Source organism: Nilaparvata lugens, chromosome 2 (genome assembly GCF_014356525.2).
Source record: "Nilaparvata lugens isolate BPH chromosome 2, ASM1435652v1, whole genome shotgun sequence".
Taxonomy (NCBI): Eukaryota; Metazoa; Arthropoda; class Insecta; order Hemiptera; family Delphacidae; genus Nilaparvata; species Nilaparvata lugens.
This window is the reverse complement of record NC_052505.1, coordinates 25557198-25571669: the sequence shown is the minus strand read 5'-3', so window position 1 is coordinate 25571669 and position 14472 is coordinate 25557198. Positions and strand designations below refer to the sequence as shown.

General features: G+C 34.3%; 1 protein-coding gene across 2 annotated transcripts in view; it reads left to right on the top strand.

Moving 5' to 3' along the window:
* The window catches only part of LOC111046363 (tachykinin-like peptides receptor 86C), a 154408-nt gene that overhangs the window by 108553 nt on the left and 31383 nt on the right, over positions 1-14472 (top strand). For both annotated transcript variants that reach the window (XM_039420890.1, XM_039420891.1), the window contains exons 7-8: positions 9700-9771; positions 13887-14037. In XM_039420890.1, coding sequence (XP_039276824.1) covers positions 9700-9771; positions 13887-14037 — 223 coding nt within the window. The remainder of the gene's footprint in view (positions 1-9699; positions 9772-13886; positions 14038-14472) is intronic.

The window sequence follows — 14472 nt, the reverse complement described above, 5'->3', positions numbered from 1 at the left end:
ATAACCCAAGTGGACAGTTCTCGCTGACAGAATGACAGAAACAGAACCAAATCTAATCGGTATGCCAATTTTTATAATAATGAAGTTGTTATGATAATTTAATGAATCGATGTGATAAATAAGTAATACATTAATCATTGAACGTATCATACGTATCTAGATTCCGCAGTTTAATATTTATTGAACCTCAGGTAAGGGATCCCGACAGAAGCAGGACCATAAGCTCTTCAGTTAAGGATTTCACATACAATCGAATAACAGTTAATGAACAATAATGAACTATTAAGTGCATATAATTATCATGTATATTCTGTTGACATGTGCATATAATTATCAATATCGGGGTACCGAGCTTCGCTCGTTATTTTTATTTATTGATAAACAGAACACAATTCTCTAAAATGATCGTGTTTATAATTCACAGTTGGCTATACGTCATCTTATGAATTTCTGGGATGCGATATTTTGATTTTTCACATATTCACTCACTTTTTTACTATCCACAGAAGACGGAAGTCTCAGCTGTTTCAGCCAAGGATGAATTATCCTTTTAATGTCGTTCAGCGAGTTTCCCAAGGATGAGACCTAGTGTAATCGAATTTTTATATCATAAAACTACTTTTTTCCAAATTTCGTGAAAATCGTTAGAGCCGTTTTCGAGATCCGTTGAACATAAATAACCAGATATGAATATAAATAACCAGATATAAGAATACAGAAATTGCTCGCTTAATATAATAGGATGTATATTTTGTTGACATGTGTCTGTTCTGTCGACCATGTCTGAGGAATTCATTTGAGAGAATGAAATCTTCAATAAAAACTCAATTATTCCTTATCCCAGAATTTTCACCAAGATCATTATGTGCCTTAAATTACTTCTCTCTCCTCTAGTCTAGGCAAATTGATAAATCTTGGATTAAAAACACAGCAGAAGGTGACTGCTGTTGTGTGTGAAACTTTACAGTAGTATCAAATGATAAATGACATGATAAAGTATTCAAATTGAGACAAAAGTTTTGAAGTGGATGTGCGTGTTCACTTTTGGCCAACTTGGAGTGATAGCTGTGTGGTATGAGACAAAAGGAAATGTTTACAGAGCTCGAAAGTTGCTCGTCTATCTCCATTTCCAAGAATAATGTGTGAAACAGAAGGAGGAAAGTGGAAGAAGAAGGAGTGGAACAGTCGGTAAAGAAGTCACTCAACTGTAAACTCAATGATACTGAGTACATTGAAAGCATTTTGTAGAATGGAAGCATTCCGAAGCATCGGTTTGCTTTAGAGGCAGTCTGACAAAGTCTGTTCTAGAAGTGAGATTTGAAATCAAAATACTTTTGGAAAGGAATGCGTGTGGGACGATGAGTGCTGTTTTTCATTAAAACACTTCATATGTGGAGTTGTGTGGGTGAGAAAGATTCAAAAAAAGAATATTGCAGGTGAGAGATTGGAAATAGCGTTGCCAGGTGACGTTAGTGGCCTACGGCCCATTTTGCGATCTTAACAGAGACAATAGAGATATTCACATTGAAAAAGGTACATATTTAATGGAATGCGACATCAAAGAGTACACTGAATTGAGCAGAATATCATGGAATTTGTTTCAACATTGTGTTATTGAACGTGGGATGACGAGGCCATCATAATTCCAGTAGGTATATTGATCATTAGTTCCTCATCTGTATTGAATGACAAAATTTCATTAGAAAACAGAGATTTGAAGCAGAAAATTCATGAACTGACTGACCTTGTATGGTTAATGGTATACCGATACGTAATCAAAGAGTACTATGCAGAGTGTCCCACCAAGGTTGTAACAGCCGTTGACCATAGATTCTACTCAATATTTTGACAACAAAAAATAATGTTCAGTAAGTTTTTTTACTATCGACCTTAGTTTCCGAGATATATCGATTATTCGATATTTTCAGAATATGCCCACTTCTGATCATTAAATACTTAATAACTCGAAAACTACCAGTCGAGTTTCAATTCCAAGGGTATTGTTGGAAAGAGAAAAACATTTCAAACAAGTTTAATGTAATTTTATTCGTTTCAAGATATTTTGTAGTTTTTTATTAGGGCTTCAACTTGAGAAAATGCTATTTTTCAAATTCAAAGTGAAATTTCAATCCGTTTTTTCTCGGTTTTTCTCCGGGTGATTATAGTGGTTTCAATATTTCAAAAACTTTTCCATTTCATAAGCTTTCGAATGAGTATAAATTCGAATAGGTAAGTTCCATGATAAAGTGTTCAAAACTGTTGATATCTGGAATGAACACCTTCAAAATGAGGACATTCACAAACAGCAAGCATCAAGTGGTGATCCTAGGGTGAAATCACCTGATTTCTCTCTGACAATATTCACAAGTTTTATTTTAACATTCTACAATGATATGACTTTTTCAATAACTTGCATTATTTCCTGTACTATAAATCCTGAATAAGATAGCAAGAAGTGTATGTTTCAGCCTATTTTCATGATAGTTTTCAGTGTGCTTTCCAGTTAATTGGTATGATATGTATAAACTTTGGCAAGTAGAGAAGTATTCACGTGAGTACTTGAACATGTTATTGGTGTATGGAGAGTGTGGATGCAATTCAAGAGAGGCAGAGAGAGTATACAGGTGACGTTTTCCTGACCGAAAACACGTTTTCAAGATTGACAGATTTCAAGATGGTAAGTGTCTAGGATCACTTTCAAGATGGTAAGTGTCTAGGATCACTTTCAAGGTACGAGAGGCACGTCTTAATTTCTGAAGCTTTTGAAAATCTTATTCTAAAGTATTTTGAGCAGAATCCTCGATCCAGCATCCAGCGGGTCGCTGGGATATTGGATGTTTCAAGAATGATAGTTCAAAGAATATTGAAGAACAATAACTTTCAACCATTTCATGATACCCCAGTTTAATAGTTGAATGAACTTGATACTGTTTCAAGGATGCAGTTTCGCCGTTGGATATTAACACAAGATTGTATTTCAGACATTTTATGGACAGATCACAGATAAAAGTACGTTCACAAGAACTGGTGCTGTAAATTTCCACAATAAATTTTCCACATACATGAAACTTTCATTTCCCTGCAAGAATAAAAGGTGAATTTCTTATGGACTTTCCGGCTAATGAGATTCAAGAATCGAAGGAAGACGTGCCTCTTAATTTGAGACACAATATGTGGCTCCAGTTGGATGGCTGCCTCCCTCATTATGGTAGAAACATCCGTGGGTGGCTTGATAACAATTATTATGCTGTGCAGTGGATTGGCTGATTTGGACCCGTAAGTTGGCCACCACGCTCACCTGATCTTACTCCAATAGACTTCTACTTTTGGGGGGTTGTGAAAAGTATAAAGTTCACAGAGAACCTGTAGAGACCAGAGAGGAACTGATTCTCAGAATTCGATTGACGTTTGAAGTAATGAAGAGACGACCCAACGAAGTGAGACAGGCAATTCGAAACTTGATGAACGGCAGAAGAAGTTGCACAAAGAGAAATGAAGGCTATTTTGAATTCATGTAGCCTACAGTAGCATAGATGAATTTGAACATTAATTCTGAAAAATCTAGAAGGAAAATTGAAATTTGGGCTTCCAGGTGCACGAGATTGATATTTTTAGAATCTATGTTCAAAATTTGGAGATCTAAATCATTCCCGTTTTTCCGGTATGCAATCCACAAGTTGACATGTTTTGATGCGAACAAACGAACAAACGAACACACGAACAAACACAACCCTACTCTCTCTTATTATATAGATTCCCGTTTTCGTAATTAAATTATCCACATAGGCTAGATGTTTTTCTATTATTGTATATTATTTATCATTAAATATTTTTTTTCTTGTATCTCTTTTTCTATGTTATTTTTCTGCATTTTTCTAATATTGTATATTATTTACATATTTTTTGCTGTTATCTGTTTTTCTATGTTATTTTTATGTAAAATTGGTGTTGTACCGTTGGAAGTTGAATAAATTAATAAATAAATTATCATGAAATTCACCTTGATTGAGTACTTGAACATGTTATTGGTGTATGGAGAGTGTGGATGCAATCCAAGAGAGGCAGAGAGAGTATACAGGTGACGTTTTCCTGACCGAAAACATCCATCTCATAACACGTTCTCAAGATTGACAGATTTCAAGATGGTAAGGGTCTAGGATCAGTATCAAGGTACGAGGCCCGTCTTTTTTTCTGAAGCTTTTGAGAATCTTATTCTAAAGTATTTTGAGCAGAATCCTCGATCCAGCATCCAGCGGACCGCTGGGATATTGGATGTTTCAAGAATGATAGTTCAAAGAATATTGAAGAACAATAACTTTCGACCATTTCATGATACCCCAGTTCAAGAGTTGAATGAGCTTGATACTGTTTCAAGAATGCAGTTTTGCCGTTGGATATTAACACAAGATTGTATTTCAGACATTTTATGGACAGATCACAGATAAAAGTACGTTCACAAAAACTGGTGCTGTAAATTTCCACAATAAATTTTCCACATACATTTCCCTGCAAGAATAAAAGGTGAATTTCTTATGGACTTTCCGGCTAATGAGATTCACGAATCGAAGGAAGACGTGCCTCTCAATTTGAGACACAATATGTGACTCCAGTTGGATGGCTGCCTCATTATGCTAGAAACGTCCGTGGGTGGCTTGATAACAATTATTATGCTAGGCAGTGGATTGGCCGAGGTGGACCCATAAGTTGGCCACCACGCTCACCTGATCTTACTCCAATAGACTTCTACTTTTGGGGGGTTGTGAAAAGTATAAAGTTCACAGAGAACCTGTAGAGACCAGGGAGGAACTGATTCTCAGAATTCGATTGACGTTTAGAGTAATGAAGAGACGGCCCAACGAAGTGAGACAGGCAACTCGAAGCTTGATGAACGGCAGAAGAAGTTGCACAAAGAGAAATGGAGGCTATTTTAAATTCCTGTAAGCAGTGAGCATGACATGTAACTTAATTATCATCTGAATGATTGCCATCAGTTTTTTTTTTCAATTCTGTCATTCATGGATGCAAATAACAACTTTTCTTTCCTCCAGTATTGCTAATGTGATCTAGTATAATGTTGATAGCTTAATATATACTATATTATTTTCTTCGATATTTGTAATTGATCAATACTAGTGCAAAACTGTTGAATAATTATTATTTATCATAAGTTTGATTTAATTTTATTGTCAATTTTTGTAAATGTTACCATAGGCAACAGCCTAGTAACAATTATCAATAACTATATCTATCTATCTATCTATCTATCTATTCATCTACTCTGAATTATTATTCTATGAATAAATTTTGTTGGATTTTTTAAAAGTTCATGATTAATATTTTATATAGGATTTAGACTATATGCTACAGAAAAAGCAATAATCAGGTGATTTCACCCTTAGGGAAATAATGCAAGTTATTGAAAAAGTCATATCATTGTAGAATGTTAAAATATTAATTAAAACTTGTGAATATTGTCAGAGAGAAATCAGCTGATTTCACCCTAGGATCACCACTTGATGCTTGCTGTTTGTGAATTTCCTGATTTTGAAGGTGTTCATTCCAGATATCAGCAGTTTTGAACACTTTATCATGGAACTTACCTTTTCGAATTTATACTCATTCGAAAGCTTATGAAATGGAGAAGTTTTTGAAATATTGAAACCACTATAATCACCCTGAGAAAAAATGGTTCGAAATTTCACTTTGAATTTGGATAATAGCATTTTTTCAAGTTGAAGCCCTAATAAAAAACTACAAAATATCTTAAAACGAATAAAATTACATTAATCTTGTTTGAAATGTTTTTCTCTTCCCAAAAACACCCTTGAAATTTTTGAATTTTGAAACACCCTTGAATTTGACTAGTAGTTTTCGAGTTATTGAGTATTTAATGACCAGAAGTAGGCATATTCTGAAAATATCGAAAAATCGATATCTCTCGAAAACTAAAGTGGATAGTAAAAAAGTTTAAAAGTAGTTTTTTGTCAAAAATGTCGAGTAGAATCTATGGTTAACGGCTGTTACAACCTTGGTGGGACACTCTGTATACATCGAATTTGAGTTATATGTTAGAGTTATGTCAACTTATTAATTTGTTAACTTGTCTATTTATTGCTCTTCCCTGCATCTGCACTCTTCAAAATATCTTTATTCCGCTTTTCACTATTATAATGTGAAAAATACCATACCAGCCCATTATTGATGAATTGATTATTCAATATTTCTCTTAGCATCGAGGTAATCTGGATAAGAAAAAGTGTAATAATCGTCACATACTGAAGATCAAAGTTAACATAATTCTACTTCGAAGTCATACACATGTTGGGTAGATTATTGTCATTTGTGAACGATTGTGTAGGCCTACTCTCAAAAACAGTTTAAACACTGCGATTATTTTTACTCTTGGATCATGTTACAAGTATCAAATAATTTCATGAAAAGCACAGCAGCAAGCAGACGTCTGGAGACAGACTGACCATGGGCGTCTGTGTGCTTTGCAACATTCGAACACATTGGGAGGGATATTTCTCCCGTCTGTCTGCTAGTGTGTGCGATCACCTTTAAATTACATGCCCATCATTTTTCAAGAGCACTTTAGAGGAAAAGTCGAAATCTCATGAGAAAATTGAAAGTGAGGTCCGAGCTTTTTGATGTGCTGACCAAGAAATAGGGTCAATCCTACTTCTCAAACTTCCTGTAAGTTACAAAAGTAAAGGAAAACTTGGGTTTGACGTGTGCAGGATAACAAATGAATTTCGCTCTGGAGTTCACTAACGTTGTTCATAATGTAATTGTGTATTGAAGTTCATGCTACTTGAAGCTTGGCTCATTGACTTCAAGTATTCCTTACTACAATAGCCATGATTTTGAGTTTCGAAATAGATAAAATTCTACTATTACAGAAAAATACAAATAGATTCATCACTCACTATTTTTACGAAATTAATAGAGTCATCTGTATAAATCACAAATAGCACTTGAAGACAAATTCGAACTTTTGCCCCAAGAAATGTGTTGAAACAGTTAGAAATGTAAGCTTCGTTTGAAAAACAGATAATTGAGGTACTGATTATAAAAATCCATCTGCATTCAATAGTCATGCAAAGCATGAATTCTGTTTGAATTTTAAAACAATTATATTGAAAACGTGAATTTTGTTGAAAACGCGACTTTTGTTGAATCGCGAATTTTGTTGAAGTCGGAACAAAACATTCGATCTCTCAGTGGAGCCAAGTCTGGGTCCAAATTATACTTATATGCTATAATAAGGTTCACCTAAACTGAAAGTATTGGTTGAATGGGAGCATTATTTTGTTATTGGTATCATCTTATTTAAAAAAATGCTGGCACTTTCAGGTGAATCTTACTATTAAACGCCAGAATATTATAGCATGAAGTGATAGTTTGAGTCTCGTTTCAAATTTAACGTTGCAAAATATACGAATACCTTCATTATTCAATATTTATTCCATTGGAATATCATCATAATTTATTCATATCATGCATGACAAGGCTACAAAGTAATTATATGAATACCTTTTTTATTCAATATTAATTTCGTTGGAATATCATTATAATCAAGTCATATCATGATGATAAGGTCCAAGTTGGAAAACATGGATGAGGAATTACTGTTTATGTATGGATTGAGTAGGCCTAAATGACTGCTTTTTTGTAGAGTACCTCAGCTTTACTAAATATTTTCTCTGTCTACCAATTAAAAAGTGAACTGGACGCACGTGTGTTGATATAACAATCCAATTCTTCCAAAGAACATGTATCAGCTTGTATGGAATCCACTGCAGAAACGAAATGAAGCGCATCTTCTTTACTCAAACAAGTGAAACGTTCCCTTATTTGTTTGGGTGAGGACCACTGTATAATGTAAAGAAAACATTTATTCTCCAGCACCATTCAAGAACCTACAAACTCCCATACTAGTCTACATCGTATTTTCCTTACTCAAATTATCGCGGGACTCATTATTTACTTCTATTTCCTCCTTTCGTTGAAATACAGTTGTTGCCAATGTCTCTCGTAGAAAGACATTTGAAAAATTTCAATAAACGCTGTGTCGATGTGGAAAGTTGTCATAAAAAGAGGTTTATTGTTCGAGAATATTTTCAACTCTCATGGGAAAAGACTGTTGGTGTGAAATATTTACTCTAAAAATCATTCTGCTTGATTAATTTCGTTTGTTTGATCAGGGAGATGAATTATTTCGAAGCTGAGCGAAATAATTACGATATCGTAGTAACTAAGTGAGAAAACAGTGTTTTATCTGAATGAGAAGTTGGAAATAAAATTCTGGGAAATATTTTTCATCTTCCAAAATTACTTCTTTTAAATCAACAACACCTATTATGTAAAGATGTTATTCCCTCGGTTTCAAAAAATATGTTCTATTCTATTACTTCTGAATGAGAATGAGTTTGAAAAGTTTTTTCCCTTAAAATTATTATACTGTATCGTACCTGACCAACTTATGATATTATTCACATTACAAGAAATAGGATTCTCAGTTCCTTGTTTGGACAGAATTCGATACTCTATGCTATTCCAAAACATACAGTACCGTATTGCCTTTTTAAAAATAACATCACGTAGATATTAGTAACGTGATTCTGAGCTTCCTATCCCCACAGAATACTAAACACTAAATATGAATAGGTTTTCATGAATATAGACGATGCTGGAGAATGCTCGTTATAGAGAAGATATTCAATAACAGTAAAATATCCAGCAAGTAGCTGATTTGATATCAATGAACGAGAATGGTTTGTACCTCATTTTTTTATCACCAAAGGCTGTGCAAAATGTATATCGAGCTCGTAAAAATCACTTTATAACCCCAGAATCGGTACCGAATGGCGTTCACTATCAGTGTTTTCCATAATATTGAGTGTATTGGGTTCGAACAAACTTATTTATTATGAAAATCATGTGACACAATCTTGTAGTCTACTTCCCACTCGATATAAATTGAGAATCGTTTTCTTGAGTTATTGAACCTTTATCATTTTGGAAAAAAATACTCATTTAATGAGTTCATGATAGGAGTATGATAGAAACTAGACTGGGGGCACTTATTAGTAGGAAGAAAATATAGAAAATTAAATATAGAAAATTTAGTAGGAAGCAAATATACTTATAGTAGGAAGAAAATATGAGGGGAAGCCATTGAATGAATTTGAAATCATCAAACCCAATCAACAAAGCTTATGAGTAGTGCTTTAGCTATTGTATTGCACTTTGAATCAATTCTATTGATAGATTTACTGTATTGAAAAGAAAATATTGAAAAATCCAACAATGACATGAAACGGATTGAATTCATTTCGAATAAACTGAAAGATAATATTATGCTATTATAACTACAGTCGATGGGGAAAAGACAACAGTAGTGATTCATTATGAAGATTACGATGGAAAACTTCATCCGAATCATTTTATGACAGCAGAACATCCAACTGAGGTATACAGTAAAACTTAGGAGTTACTTACTAGTTACTTACTAGTAACTTACGAGTTTTACTGTTATTAAATATACTTACTTTATTTAAAATATACTTACTTTTACTTTATTAAATATCTTCACATATTATAAGTGTACCATGAATCAATTTTAACATTCAATATAGATATCTCAAGAATGGAAATTAGCTAATAACGTATCATTTATCTGTGTTACTATTTCAGAAAAAGTGGTCTTACTGCTTGCATCCTAATATGGCCTGATGGACAACCAATGGTATCGACATTGGATTATGTGTAAGTAGATTGTTTTTCTATTCCACCTGTTTGTCCAACAATTCTTATAATTATATCCTGAAAATTGATTCATACACAATATTTGATATCACTAGATTGTCACCATTCCTAATGATTAGAGGTAAATGCATAGCTCTAATTTTCACCTTCAGTTTGGAACTTTAGTCCCTAGTTTCAACTAAGAAAGAGACAAGAATAAGAAAATGACAATTGATTTTTTTTAAAATCACAGTTTGAATGTAAAGACTCATTTTAGCCAATACCACCAATCTAGTTGCATCATAAATATTGGTCTTTTGTGAATGAATTTTACTGTTTTCCAAACTGCTATTTCCTGGCCCTTCCAAACCTTCAATTTCTTATTTGAGGATTTCATTGTTTTATATTTCTATGTCTTGTATAAGTACCGCCGTTACTGCGGCTTTTGAATGAACCGTAAATGGTGGGAGTGGCCTATCCAAGCCAATGACAGACTTTTACTTTCACAGGTATTTCATCAATCATATCTCTAGGTGATAAATTCTGTATATCTTTACTTAAGATTTGGTGCAACAGCCGAGACCAATATCTAGTTATTTTTCAACTCTCAAATTAATCCAATTATTCTCACTCCATTATTCAAAACTTAATTCAATTTTTTTCAACTCCAAACTAATCATTCAAACTGATCTTGTTGGATCTATATTTCAATTGGACTGGTACTACAATATTTCTTTGTACGCTAATTATGATTAAAGGTTGTAGCATAATATATATTCTATCTTTTGAAATTCAATTAATCAAGACCCGATAAGAAACGACGCTATTAGTCCAAATCAGATATTAGAGGGTTCACTCCTCCCTTGGGATGGGATCAACGAACTCTCGGTCAAACAACGAAACTTTGGGACTTAACCAAAGGACTTTGGGCCTTCAGTCCATTTAGGACTGGCGTGATTGGCTTTTTGCAGGCTATTGACTTAGTGATAGTGTTTGCAATCTGCGCTCCAAAATTCAAACGGTCAGGGTTTTGTTAGAGTATAGTTTAGTACTGGTTATTTTTAGTTTCAGTAGGCTACTTCAAACCGTCATCCCAGTTCTCTTCGAACACGCTATCGTGTCAAAGGATAGTGAAATCATGAGAACAATCCACTTTCATTATAATCGGAAAAATTTGTATAGATTACAGAAAAATGAGGACTTGAAGGACGAACCTTGATTTCTTGGAACGCTTTTTCATCTTCTACCTCAACCCTCATTCTTCTCCTTCTGCTTCTGCTTCTCCTACTCTCCCTCCTTGATCACCCACAGTCCCCCCTTAACTTCTCCTCTTTGTCCTCACATAATCATTGTTCTCGTCATCATCCGTCAGCTCCTACCCTACCTCTTCACATTTTCTTCCTCCCCCACCTAGAAATTTCTACTATTCTTCTCCTCTTTTCCTCCTTCTTCTACACCTTTTTTGCATCTTCCCAAACCATCCTATATTTTACTTTCATTCCCTCCTGATTTAACTCCTTCCCTACACCCTTCACACATCTTCTTCTCCTCGTCATCGATTTGCTGCCTTTACCATTTTTTCGTTCTTGTCTATCTTTCTTTCAAATTTCTATAGCCTACTTCTATTGTAGCTATTTCTATTGTAGCCTACTTCTATTAAGTTGAGTGTAAAAGAGGGCCGACTGAAACCTGACTTCATTCTTTAGGAAAAATAAAGTCAGTCCTCTATTCTATTTTTTCCACATTCATACTACATTTTTGCTATTTTCATTCTATTCCTTTTCTTTTCTTCTCATCCTTCTGCCTCTCTTACAACTCCACAAATATCTTCTTTATCTTCTCGTTTCTACATTTTTGTGTCTATTTCCCATCTCAATTTTTCTCTTCTTCTTTTGACTGCTTTCTTTTCCATATTGTCTCCTTCTTCATCAGACTTCTTATTGCTTCATCTAATTTTCTCAGTTTTCGACAACTCATTCCCCTTCTCCTTTACCTACTTCTAATACTTTGTTTTCTCCCCATCCTCCTTTTAAAATACTCTAATCAGAATAAATAAATAATACTTTGTTGAATAAATAAATAATACTCTGTTGAATAGATAAATAATACTCTTAGGAATAAATAAATAAATAAATAATCTTACTCCTATCATTTCCCTCTCGTTTTTCCTTCGTACTTCCACCCCACCCCCATTGATCTGGTTACTTTTTTTGATTCCCTCTTCCTCCTGCTTTCTGCTCTTCAACTTTTGTTCTCCATCCTCTCACTTCCTCTTCTATCTCTTTCCCTCACCGTCTCCTCGATTCTCTCCTGGAGTCTTATCCAGTAAGTGTAGCATTATCTCCATAATAACCATCCCCTACCAATCTTCCTCGGCTTTATCATTACATCTTTCCCCCCGTTACCCTGTTTTCCACGTTCCCCTTTCCTCCCTCTCTAGTACCCACGTTCCCCCGTTCCGCCAATCGGCTCTGAAGCTGGAGCCGGGCCACACCAACTTTGATCAGTGTGTAAATTGAGGTTAATTAGAGGCAGTAATTCGAGGCTGTTGTTGATTTCAGCGAAGTTTGTGCCATGAATCAATCAGTCTGATAAAATATAGGCACGAGAAGCCTGATTAGCGCCCTGCCACCTATTACCATGCAGCAACACGCACCCAATAATTGAAAAATCCAATAATTAATTGCCATCCCAAAATACTCGATTTACTCATCCATGTTTTGCACGGTTTCCTATTGATTTGTCTGTTCAATTCTAGCTACTGTATTTAATCTCCTAGTATCAACGATTTGATAGATATAGGTAGAAACTTAGCTTGCTTAATCATTAAAAGTTACATTTTAGTTATTCAACATAATATAACTAACAAGTCCAATTGGTATCCCAAATCCATATTTTACCTACTATTAGTCCATTTCCTACACGCTTTTTCAATTCAATTCGTTTGCTTAGTCTGAATTACTTTTATTTTACATTAGTATCAACATAGAGAAAAGATAGCGTAATGGTATCTTTTCTCTATGGTGTCAGCTTGTAATTCAATTCAATAATTCTTTATTGTCATATACAGTGCACAAGAATACATAGATATATGCTTTCAGTATAAAGGAATAAATATCAATTTACAAAGATTTATTGCATTATCGACCTAGAATATTATTGCTAAGCCATAAAAAGTTTGCAAGTCTTGCAAAAAATTAACAAAACTTGCAATTCTGTTATTCAAAATTGCGAGCCATCGGTCGACGACTGCATCGCGAACATGCCCACTATACTGTATATTATTTATTAACCACGACACAGCCACCAACCGATGGCCCAAAACAACTAGCCTATTAGCCTATACGAAATATAACTTACAAAATACATTATTGATTTGCACCGACACAACAACAAAGGAAATAGTCCCACATGAGTCTTAGACTTGTGTGTGGGACAAGTATCATTATACTGTGATATTTTGTGACTAAAATAGTTGAGTAGTGGAGTTTAGAGAAATAAATTAATATAACCTTTACAGATTTAGAAAGAAGAGCAAAGAACAAACGGCAATACAAGATAAGAAGAAAAGGATTTATGTAGGTATGTGGGTTAGTTGAGGAATTAGTGAGTTAGTTAGGATTCCATACTAGAGCTTTTATTTCATCTTAATTTTTTTTTTTTTATTATTATTATTGGAAACTACCTGTATATTATTATTACAACATTACTGTGGACCATTAACGACTAAATTATCGAACGATATTCTAGAATTTCCCAATAAAATATTGATTCATCAAATATTTACATACGGTTGCCTTACCATTCACTTGACTGTTTAGTCTCAATAATTTGATTGTCAGAATCTAAAATTGATTGTCGCTATCCAAAAGTAAACATATCTCCGAAGCACGATACAGTTATAAACAATTGAAATTCAATAAAATTAATTTATAGACAATTTTTCATTGAAATTATACCATCATCATCATTCAAATAGACTACTATCTCATCTATCTAACATCCAATAGAGCCACCCAATGTTTCTTATCCTGACATTAGCTACTGATAGTAGAGTTATAGGCCTCCTAGTTGTGATGTTGTCTCGTGAACTTATTTAGCAATTTCGACTGATATTTGTGATTTTTCTCACACAGATACAACATAGTGCTGTTCCTGTTGACGTACATAGTGCCGATGACAGCAATGGTGGGCTGCTACACAGCCATGGGCCGCGAACTGTGGGGCAGCAGAGCTATTGGAGTGCTCACTCAACGTCAGGCCGACTCTATCAAATCCAAACGAAAGGTATCACTCATTCAAATTTACTCTTTCATTTTTTTATCCATCAAATCACTAACAGTCAACGAGTTCATCAACGAACAACACGTGAACATAATTTAACAAGAACAAAAATTCAACATGCCAAACCGTGATATAGCTCAATGTAAGTTAATCAAACATTCATTAGCATAGCCAGGATTTTGAAATGGGGGTTGTCCAAAAACTTTGGGCTCCTTATAGACTTCACCAGTAGAATTTGATATTTGATGAGCGAGAGGGGGTGTTACTTGGATTTGTGGGCCTCTTTTTCGGGCTACGCCACTGCTAACATAAAAAATATTAATCAAAGCCTGCTAAAAGTGAAGATAGCCTGAACTTAGGATTATGAGAGTGCAATGAAGAGAATGAAATTCAAATGTAAGTAAATGCTTAATGATTACCAGTTGGAAACCTGATATT